Source organism: Periophthalmus magnuspinnatus, chromosome 18 (genome assembly GCF_009829125.3).
Source record: "Periophthalmus magnuspinnatus isolate fPerMag1 chromosome 18, fPerMag1.2.pri, whole genome shotgun sequence".
NCBI lineage: Eukaryota > Metazoa > Chordata > Actinopteri > Gobiiformes > Gobiidae > Periophthalmus > Periophthalmus magnuspinnatus.
Genome location: NC_047143.1, coordinates 1,857,267 through 1,867,808, shown reverse-complemented (window position 1 = coordinate 1,867,808; position 10,542 = coordinate 1,857,267). Strand labels below are relative to the sequence as shown.

General features: G+C 41.5%; 1 protein-coding gene across 5 annotated transcripts; it reads right to left on the bottom strand.

The window, feature by feature from the left end:
* Nucleotides 1-903: 903 nt before the first annotated feature.
* LOC117386639 (myelin-oligodendrocyte glycoprotein-like) lies at nt 904-9,190 on the bottom strand. Of its 5 annotated transcripts, XM_055228823.1 has the most exons (7): nt 9,076-9,162; nt 6,855-7,223; nt 5,104-5,187; nt 4,918-5,012; nt 3,771-3,886; nt 3,171-3,198; nt 1,987-3,091 (listed from the first exon to the last, which is right to left on the bottom strand). In XM_055228823.1, the coding sequence occupies exons 1-6, from the start codon at nt 9,140-9,142 to the stop codon at nt 3,177-3,179; spliced, it is 753 nt and encodes a 250-aa protein (XP_055084798.1). In that variant the 5' UTR covers nt 9,143-9,162; the 3' UTR covers nt 1,987-3,091; nt 3,171-3,176. The 5 variants fall into 5 exon arrangements, with proteins under 5 accessions (XP_055084797.1, XP_055084798.1, XP_055084800.1 ...); XM_055228822.1 differs by having other exon boundaries at nt 904-3,198; nt 9,076-9,190; XM_055228825.1 differs by lacking the exon at nt 3,771-3,886.
* Between the last annotated feature and the right edge of the window lie 1,352 nt (nt 9,191-10,542).

The window sequence follows — 10,542 nt, the reverse complement described above, 5'->3', positions numbered from 1 at the left end:
AAATGCGAGATTCGGCGATGAGGCGGTGACACATGCACGATGAAATATTTCCAAATGATCTGTGAAACTTTGAGGATGAAAACAATCTTTGAAATGCTTCCGTGTCCATGTTTTTCACTAAAAGGATGTGATTTAACTCCATCATGAACCTCAAACTCCACCAAATTCTTCACAAAAAACAGAGAACAAGATGAAACTTAAAGACCTTTAATAATGAACAAAGGTGTAATAAATAAATAAAATAAATAAATAAAATCAAAGTGCAAACTGAAAATTGCATTTTATTTCCTTCCATTTGTTTGTTTCATAGAAACATAAATATTGTAGTTCTTTTTTAACATTTTCAGATCAAGTTAAATGGACACTTCATTACCACGTAAAGGTGCAATGGGTAACTTTTCTGCTCGTCTCCATGGAGATGTGATCGTTTTGTCTGAAATATCCCGTATCATTCTAGTGTTTACTCAATAACATGGGGTTTTATTGACAGATCTGACGTGTAACTTGGCCTTGTGGCGTCAGCTGTCGTCTCCGTAGCAACAGATAAATGTAATGAAAGATGAAATTAATTTAAATAAGCAGATGATGGGCACCAGAAAAGTTACGCAGTGCACCTTTAAGTACAGACAATTATACACAATTCTCTTCATAGAAAAGTTTGAGCAGTTTGTAAACCATGAAAAATACAATAGAACTGCAACTACAAAAATAAAACTGCAGAAAACTGTTGTGTTATATTCTGGTCCTTCTTCAGTATTTACAGAGCAGGAACACTCAGAACAAATTCAGAACAAATAAAAGTAAACGTGTGACTGTCAGCAGCTGCCTGTTTGTAAAAATCAAATATTGATGCAATTAGTTAAACAAAATATGTGTAAAAATAACACAAATGTCAAAAGGATTCATTGACCAGCAGCGACTAAAATGAACTGAAATGTAAACACTTCCACACAAAGGAGAAGTACACAAGGGCACGAGTACACAAGGGCACGAGTACACAAGGGCACGAGTACACAAGGGCACGAGTACACAAGGGCACGAGTACACAAGGGCACGAGTACACAAGAGTACAAGTACACAAGGGCACGAGTACACAAGAGTACAAGTACACAAGGGCACAAGTACACAAGGGCACGAGTACACAAGGGCACGAGTACACAAGGGCATGAGTACACAAGGGCACGAGCAAACAAGTACACAAGGGCACAAGTACACAAGGGCACGAGTACACAAGAGTACAAGTACACAAGGGCATGAGTACACAAGGGCATGAGTACACAAGGGCACGAGTACACAAGAGTACAAGTACACAAGGGCACAAGTACACAAGGGCACGAGTACACAAGGGCACGAGCAAACAAGGGCACGAGCAAACAAGTACACAAGGGCACGAGTACACAAGAGTACAAGTACACAAGGGCATGAGTACACAAGGGCATGAGTACACAAGGGCACGAGCAAACAAGTACACAAGGGCACGAGTACACAAGAGTACAAGTACACAAGAGCACGAGTACACAAGGGCACGAGTACAAAAGAGTACAAGTACACAAGGGCACGAGTACACAAGAGTACAAGTACACAAGGGCACAAGTACACAAGGGCACGAGTACACAAGGGCACGAGTACACAAGGGCACGAGTACACAAGGGCACGAGTACACAAGGGCACAAGCAAACAAGTACACAAGGGCACGAGTACACAAGAGTACAAGTACACAAGGGCATGAGTACACAAGGGCATGAGTACACAAGGGCACGAGTACACAAGAGTACAAGTACACAAGGGCACGAGTACACAAGAGTACAAGTACACAAGGGCACAAGTACACAAGGGCACGAGTACACAAGGGCACGAGTACACAAGGGCACGAGCAAACAAGTACACAAGGGCACGAGTACACAAGAGTACAAGTACACAAGGGCATGAGTACACAAGGGCATGAGTACACAAGGGCACGAGCAAACAAGTACACAAGGGCACGAGTACAAGTACACAAGAGCACGAGTACACAAGGGCACGAGTACAAAAGAGTACAAGTACACAAGGGCACAAGTACACAAGGGCACGAGTACACAAGGGCACGAGTACACAAGGGCACGAGTACACAAGAGTACAAGTACACAAGGGCACGAGTACACAAGGACACGAGTACACAAGGGCATGAGTACACAAGGGCATGAGTACACAAGAGCACGAGTACACAAGAGCACAAGTACACAAGAGCACAAGTACACAAGAGCACAAGTACACAAGGGCACAAGTACACAATGGCACAAGTACACAATGGCACGAGTACACAAGAGCACAAGTACACAAGAGCACGAGTAAATGAGTACACAAGGAGATGAGTAAACGAGTACACAAGAGCACGAGTATTTGTCAGGAGGAGTCTCAAAGTTATGTTGAATCTCCCAAACTTCTAAGTGCACATTTTTACATTCCCATTTTTCACATTGAAGGAGAAAATAAATTATAGTAAATAAAAAAGATTCAGTGCATTGTACTAGAGCACGTTCATGTTCATATCTTGAGTCTGACAGCAGCAGTTACAGACAGAGGGGACGCAGCTTTTCCAATAGAAGGTGAACTGGAGCCAGAGTCGATGGAGCAGGAAGTGCACAACATGATCACTTCCTGTTTGGAACGCACCAGCTATAAACACAGTCTATGCTCTAGAGGTGGAGGGTGTGAGGTGACATGGCTGGAACAAATTAAAGTAAACGAGGGGAATCCAGCCCCATAAACGAGGTGCTCACTGCGCCATTTTGGACATCTGAGCCAAGAGACGTCTGAAAGTCGCAGCTAAAAATGTCCCCGTGTCACTCTGGGACCAAATTTAGAAAGAAGACCAGCTCTGAGACTGAGATCACTTCTGTCTGACGCTCCATTTTCAATCTGATAAGTTTTACAAACAAAAACACTGTTAGCATGTAGCGCTAGCCTCAGCTAACCAGTCCTTTGAGACACATTCCTGCCTGGAACGTTGATATTCGCTCTTCGGTCTTTTCCACGTCTCGTGTTGAGCCCCGCCGCAGTGTGGACGTGTCGTACGATCTTCCTCACGGCGTGTAGTGTGGCTTCTAAGAGTCTAATAAAATGAAATAGCTAAGTGTACGCTGCAGGCAAGTGTAAAAATATTATCTAAGAAAGGATTGAAGAAAGTCCACCTGACATCATCCGGCCTGTAGCGTCGACCTGCCAAAAAAACAAGGAATTTAAATGAGTACAAATGGTTTAAAATGAGCGATGTCAGTGTCACGGGTTATTTAAGAGACTGAATTGTACAAATATTCTATAGACTAATAATCTGAAAGTTAAATATTGTCTGTGAAAATGTATTTAATCATATAATCCCACTGCTTTTTCGTGAAATCTCAACAGTTTTAAAAGCTGTAATGAACTGTAAATGTCCCTATTCAAATAAACAATAAAATAAAAACAAAACTGTGTCTAGTCAAACAGAGCTGCAGGATTATGTAAGAACTGTTCACTTTCACTTCGATTTGAGCAAAAACGTAAATGATTTTTGCTGCTAATTCAGTCAAAATAAAGAGTTTGACAGCGACAATATCCAGACCAAAACATGTTAAATAAATAAATAAATTAAGTAAACGAGGACTGAAATCTGACAGTTTCGCAAGTTAATCAAATCTGAATAAAAAACATAACCCTCTGTCCCTGAAAAAGCATTTTGTGACGTTAAAAGCGCTAATTAAAAGTGTCAGCGGTTGCATTTGCGATGACGTGAAGGAGACAAAATGGCTGACCTCTGCGTGTCGTCTTTGGGACAGTCGACGCTCAGCAGGGTCACCTCCTCCGCGGGCCTGACTCGTTCCTCCTCTGCGCGCTCGGGCGGACGCGGCTTTTCACACGGATGTTTCAACTGGAACGAAAACGCAACAGTTATTTTAGGGTTTTACAAAACATCTTGCCTAGTTTTGTTTTTATTTTAGTCAAGTTTATCGCTTCACTTCCTGGTTGGACTGTTACCTAGCAACCGTGACATAAACATAACATAAAACTTCTAAAAAAAACAAAAAAAAGGTCTAAATGGCAGGTCTAAATAATTAAACTAATACAAATACACGGCGACGCCTTTATTGTGTGTAATAAACTGTCAGAAAAGCACCGCCCTCGTGTGAAAACTGTCTGGATTTGAGAAGGCGTTGGCGACCGAGGTGGAGGTGTTCGGTTTCAGAACTCCCCGCCGTTTCCTATGTGACTTTGAACGACCGTTTCCATCAGTTAAAAGGCGGTTTGTGTTTAAACGGTGATGAATCTTTCCCACAGATACGACCTCACAGGGCCAAATGAGACAATCGTGCACTTAAACACTCGTCTGTGTCTCATCTCGTCGAGTGTATGAACGTGCGTTTATTCTGCGTCCTGATTGGCTGTTTTGCAATTTGTTTTCCCCCCGACAAAACCCACAATGTCGATGAAACGCTCTGCACCGACAAAGACGCCTACGAAGGTTTGAACTTTGAGAGAGTTTAAACGAGAGAGAAATGTGAGAAAATGTGAACGCCTGTGTGAGAAAAGTGTATAAAGTGTGTGGTGAGGGGTTTTACAGACAAAAAACAGAGAATAATTGTAAAAAATAAAGCTGAAAGTTCACAAATTTCACCTATAGCGGGTTATTTTTTGAACGTGACCCCTGCGATAAACGAGGGACCACTGTACTCGATACCACAAAGATAAACGCACATTTTTAGTAATTATTAACACAAAATATCAACACTTTCTTTATCTTAGCGTGAGGGCTTATGTTCGTCCTGATAAAGCTCAAAATTATACTAAAAATGTTCAGGAAAGCTCAAATTTCGTCCGGTTAATGTGATTTTTATGTAGCTTCGATATTAGTTTCAGTATCGATTCGTATCTGATCTGTTTTTCCGCGTAATCAAAACTCACGTGTTGCTTTTGTAGTTTGGAGATGACGACGAATAGCACAACGCTGACGGAAAGAACCGCCACAACGACGAATGAGACGACGGCGGGAAGACGAGCTGAAAAGAGAAACAACAACAACAGATGAACGAGCGGAAAAAAAAGACACAATATGACCCAAACGCCGGTCACTTTGTTCCGGACACTTACATCTGTCGGAAGGAGGAGTCGGGCTGATATCGATGTTCAGTTTCGACTCCGTATCCGCGGCTTCTGTCGGAGTTGCCGCTTCACCTGGAATTGGAGGATTAAGAAGTGAATTTTTACCAACTGTTCAAACTGGAACTGGAAATCTCAATGTTGTTTTTTTTTCGCTTTAAGTTTCAGTTACGTGGCTTTTTTGTTTCGGAGTTCGTTTGTTTTTTTTCCACAGCCCGTTCTCCGTCAATATGAGAACTGTTCAAAGGTTTACGAAAAGAATATTGCTTGCATTTTTTATTTGTTTTACCAAGAAAATGTTTTAAAATGTGCCAGTGCCACTACCGTAATAAAATAAATACTAAGTACTACACGGATCATTTTTAGTTTTGGTAAAATTTCGTTTATAATTTCACTTCCTGCTTGGACACAATGGATAAATTATTACATCAGCAACAGGAGGAAATGACACCTTTAAATATCGATCTAACAAAATGAACTGGAGTTTTTTTCTGAGATGTTTTGGTGGTTTCCAGAAAATTCCAGTGTGATGATGTCAGCGTCAAGAGCTGGATTTACCCGCTGAATATTTCATGGCAAAGTGCAACACCAATGACTCACTGAATTACAATAAAAATCTGCACTGTCACGAGATAAATTAGACGATACTGGTCTATAAAACGTGACGTCGTCTGATGTCACCTCCACGTCCATCAGCTGATAATAATGACATGAGATCACGGTCGTTTTAAAGCTGTGGAGCGTCTGCGGCCGTGACAAATGCACGAGTGAGGCTGAGGTAAGACGGGTTAGCGTTAGCATTAGCGGTGACTGGTCATTATATATTAAAATAAACCACTACTGCATTATTTATATATCTGATACAGTTTGTGCTTAAACTTATGGTTTTGAAATGGGCGTCCTCCAGTCGTTTTACCTCACCCATCTCTCTCTCCGTCTGTTTTTCTGTCTCTGTTTTTCTGTCTCTGCTCCTCTGTCTCTGCTCCTCTGTCTCTGCTCCTCTGTCTCTGCTCCTCTGTCTCTGCTCCTCTGTCTCTGCTCCTCTGTCTCTGCTCCTCTGTCTCTGCTCCTCTGTCTCTGCTCCTCTGTCTCTGCTCCTCTGTCTCTGCTCCTCTGTCTCTGCTCCTCTGTCTCTGCTCCTCTGTCTCTGCTCCTCTGTCTCTGCTTCTCTGTCTCTGCTTCTCTGTCTCTGCTTCTCTGTCTCTGCTTCTCTGTCTCTGTTTCTCTGTCTCTGTTTCTCTGTCTCTGCTTCTCTGTCTCTGCTTCTCTGTCTCTGTTTCTCTGTCTCTGTTTCTCTGTCTCTGTTTGTTTCTCTGTCTCTCTCCGTCTCTCCGTTTCTTTCCGTCCCTCTCTGTTTCTTTCTATCTCTCTCTTTGTTTCTTTCTATCTCTCTTTGTTTCTTTCTTTCTATCTGTCTATTTGTTTCTTTCTGTCTCTCTCTCTCTTTCTTTGTCTCTCTCTCTGTTTCTTTCTGTCTCTCTCTCTGTTTCTTTCTGTCTCTCTCTCTCTCTGTTTCTTTCTGTCTCTCTCTTTCTGTTTCTTTCTGTCTCTGTTTCCTTCTGTCTCTCTCCGTTTCTGTCTCTCTCTCTGTACTCTGTACACTGTACAGAGAGAGAGTCTGTTCTATGAATAAGGAACAAAATCAAAGCTGGGAATCATTCATCACTGATTCTGTTCAGTTTTAGAGCAGCTACTTCCTGTATTTTTGTACTTTTCTTCTGGTTCAGTTTATGAACACTTACGGACGATGAGAGTAACGTAGGCCTCCTCCCACAGGTTTGGGACGAAGCACTTGTAGGTCGCATTATCGGACAGTCTGACACTTCGGATTCGGAGCGACGCGTTCCCGGCTCCGAACTGCTCCGGGAAAAGCTGCGTCCGGTTTATATACTCCTCGATCTTCATGTCCATGTCGTCTTTGCGGTTCCTGTACATGTGCACGAACTTGCTCCTCTTGAGCGGGTCCGAGGGCGCCGGCTTTACGTCGGTGCGGGACCACTCCACCGTCATGGAGCCCAGGTCACGAGCCGGGTCGCAGCGGCACGGGAGAATGACGTCCTCGCCCAACAACGCCATGACGGGCAGAGACGGGCCAATCACGGCGGCCTGGACTGAAACAGAGGAGACGACAGGAGGAATGAGGAAATGTAGTAGTTTTCAGTGATAAGAGCCAGTTTTCCTTTATTGATTACACTGTACTTTGCCGGGAAATGGACTTAAGACGATTGACTGACATTTAGGAGCAGGATGGCGCCTCAAAGTCCTCCCGCTCCTCTTTCCCGAACCACAACTCACCACAGCTCCAATTAACTCGGGCTCAATTAACTCGGGCTCAATTAACTCGGGCTCAATTAACTCGGGCTCAATTTACTCGGGGCTAAACAAACTCGGGGCTAAACAAACTCGGGGCTAAACAAACTCGGGGCTAAACAAACTCGGGGCTCAACAAACTCGGGGCTCAACAAACTCGGGGCTCAACAAACTCGGGGCTCAACAAACTCGGGGCTCAACAAACTCGGGGCTCAACAAACTCGGGGCTCAACAAACTCGGGGCTCAACAAACTCGGGGCTCAACAAACTCGGGGCTCAACAAACTCGGGGCTCAACAAACTCGGGGCTCAACAAACTCGGGGCTAAACAAACTCGGGCTCAACAAACTCGGGCTCAACAAACTCGGGCTCAACTCGGGCTCAACTAACTCGGGCTCAACTCAGACAAAAAGCCCATTTGACTTTCGTTCCATCTCTGACCTGCCTCTGTTTAAACCCAAACTTAAAACCTATTTATTTAGAACGGCTTTTAACACTTAGCCCTGTGACACTTTCTTTATTTTAACGGTGCAATGTGCTTTGTCGACCTATTTGTATGATGTTTATTGTTTTTTATCTTGTTTTTAACGTTGTACAGCCCTTTGGTCGGCTTTGGTTGTTGAAGGTGCTACAGAAATAAAGTTTGATTGATTGATTGATTGAAACGTTGAAGCTGATCGTGTCCATTAGTGACGAGACACAAGAACTCGCCGTATTACAACAAACATCTGGGTTTTAACACTGTTCATTCTGCTTTTTCCCTCTGTGTTTCACATTGTTCTAATGTCAGGGAAAAGCACCTGACCAAAGGGCACACATCAGATAGTCAAAACTGTAACTGGTTGTCATGGCAGCAGGGGCGTGAATTTATTTGAATAATTGCATCTCGTTCAGTCGCTTATTTAATCTTTAAGCAGTATTTTTCCCCAGTGTAGTCTCTCTTTTATAAGTGTATGATTTTAATTTTGTTATGCTGATCCAGTCCAGTTTATTTGAGACTTTTTTGTTTTACATTTATTTAAAAACACATAGATTAATTCAATGCAGTGAAACTCCATCAGGGGAAAAAAAAAAGAAAACCAAAACCTCTATGGGGAAAAAAGTGGGACAGCCCCAAAGACACGAGGAGAGAGAAAGTTATGAATCAGTATCAGTTTCTCATGACCCCTCATGACCCCATGGGATGATTTAACTATTTTTACCCAAAGAAAACATAAAAAAATACAATTAAAATAAAAATCAATAAATGAACAAATAAAAAAATAGAATAAAACACAATAAAACAAAACAAAATAAATCATATAAACCTAAATGTGTCAGACTGTTTATTTTTTCTTACGTCTCAATAATGTAATAAGTAACATTAGCTCACTGTTATAATAAAAAGACACGTCAATATTTCACATTTACCAGCACATTTCACCACAAACACAACTCAACTCACTTTAAAACTGTAAAAGTTAAAGAAAAACTCAACCAACACCGCCAATAAACTTTAAATCCCTCAGTTTCTGTCATTTACTGCAGAATAAACAGATGATGCTAACGCTGCAGGTGCATTAGCCACACAGAGGTAGCTTAAAGTTAAACTACGGGAACAATTCAGAGTTTGATCAGTTAAAATGAGTAAAACGTGAGGGTTTTGTTTTCTTACCTCGGACCAAAAGGCTCAGACACACGGACACGATCCACAGACTGAAAAGAACGGATGAAGAGCTCATGTTTCTGTGAGGAGCGCGGAGACGCACGGAGAGGAGTGAGAGCACGTCGGCGTCAGAGCACGTTTAAGAATGATGTCATGACGTTATGGAAAATCACCATGCGTCAACCGGAAAAATAAATAAAAACCATGGAGACTGAAGGAGGAGCTAGACTGACACACCTTTGTTTATAATTCTTAACCTATTTATATTTAACATATTTAACGGGAACCTTTTTAGCTGAAAGAGCCAAAAAAAAAAAAAAAAAAGTCGCATATTTTAAAAAGTATTTCCGCAAGAGCCATACATTTATTTTTTTTTTTATTATTTTTATTTTTATTTTTTACTCTGAATACAACTAAATGTGTGACTTTTTAAACAAGACCAACAATTTTAGAGTATAAGAAGTCTCTGAATGTATTTTTTATTTATTTTTATTTATTTTTTATTTTATTAATAACATCGTCATACTGAACCGGTCCAATACATAAAACACTTCTTACCAATAATGTGACTGCGCTCCGTTTGTTCACACCCAAATAAGGTTTTCCATGTGTAGATTTTTTTTTTTCTTTTATAAACTCCGTGAAAGCCTTGAATAAATCCTCTCCTTTTGTTGACGCTTTCATTGAGAAAACAGTGAGACTTTCCTCTGGAGTGTGTGACCTGCAGAATCACTGACCTGGAGAAATGGCTCACGTCTGTTGACTCCAAAGTGAAGGAAATACAAGTCTCTGCATTTATGTCCTGCACTTGTTTATCTTTCACTTGATTTACCATCATGATGCATGTCGTTTACTCATTTATCTTTATTCTAACGTCATCAAAACGTCATTACTGGTCCCTGCTCCTTCCTCTGTCCATTCCTGATGAAATGTGCAGTACACCTCATCTTTTTATTTATTTATTTATTTATTTCACCATCTTCTCTGCAGGACTTATCTGTCTTAGTGATTAAATGGCGGGACAAACTCAACAAATGTCCCAAAACGAAGAACGAAAGTGTAAGTTTCAGATTTGTACTTGTAAAATGACAAAGTTGTAAGCGTAAACTTATATTTGTAAGTGTAAAAAAATACATAGTTTGTATTTAGCAGTGCACAAATGAACATCTCCACATTTAAACATTTTGGAACATCTGTACCTTCACAACTTTGTGGACTCAGGAACAGTAAGAATGTCCCTGTGTCTGCATTTACTTCAGTGCAACGTGAGTAAAAGCCCAAAAAACAGCAGAGTGAACAGAAAATCCAAAATCCTGACCTGTTCTTTGGCCAGTGTCCCTCACTGACCTCAGCAGATCCGGGGTCCTCTGCTGATTCTTCTGATGCTTGAGCGTTAATCAGTGTGAAAACGCAAAGAAAGAAAAAAGATCCGGTTCACTCGTTCAAACCTCCAATAATCCAGTGTGACAGGAGTCT

Coding starts and splice junctions, on each gene's coding strand:
- LOC117386639 (XM_055228821.1), bottom strand. CDS start 9,142: ATGAGCTCTTCATCCGTTCTTTTCAGTCTGTGGATCGTGTCCGTGTGT. Junction 5,188..6,854: donor CTACGTTACTCTCATCGTCC/GTAAGTGTTCAT, acceptor CTCCAATTCCAG/GTGAAGCGGCAACTCCGACA. Junction 3,887..4,917: donor CCAAACTACAAAAGCAACAC/GTGAGTTTTGAT, acceptor TTTTCGTTCCAG/TTGAAACATCCGTGTGAAAA.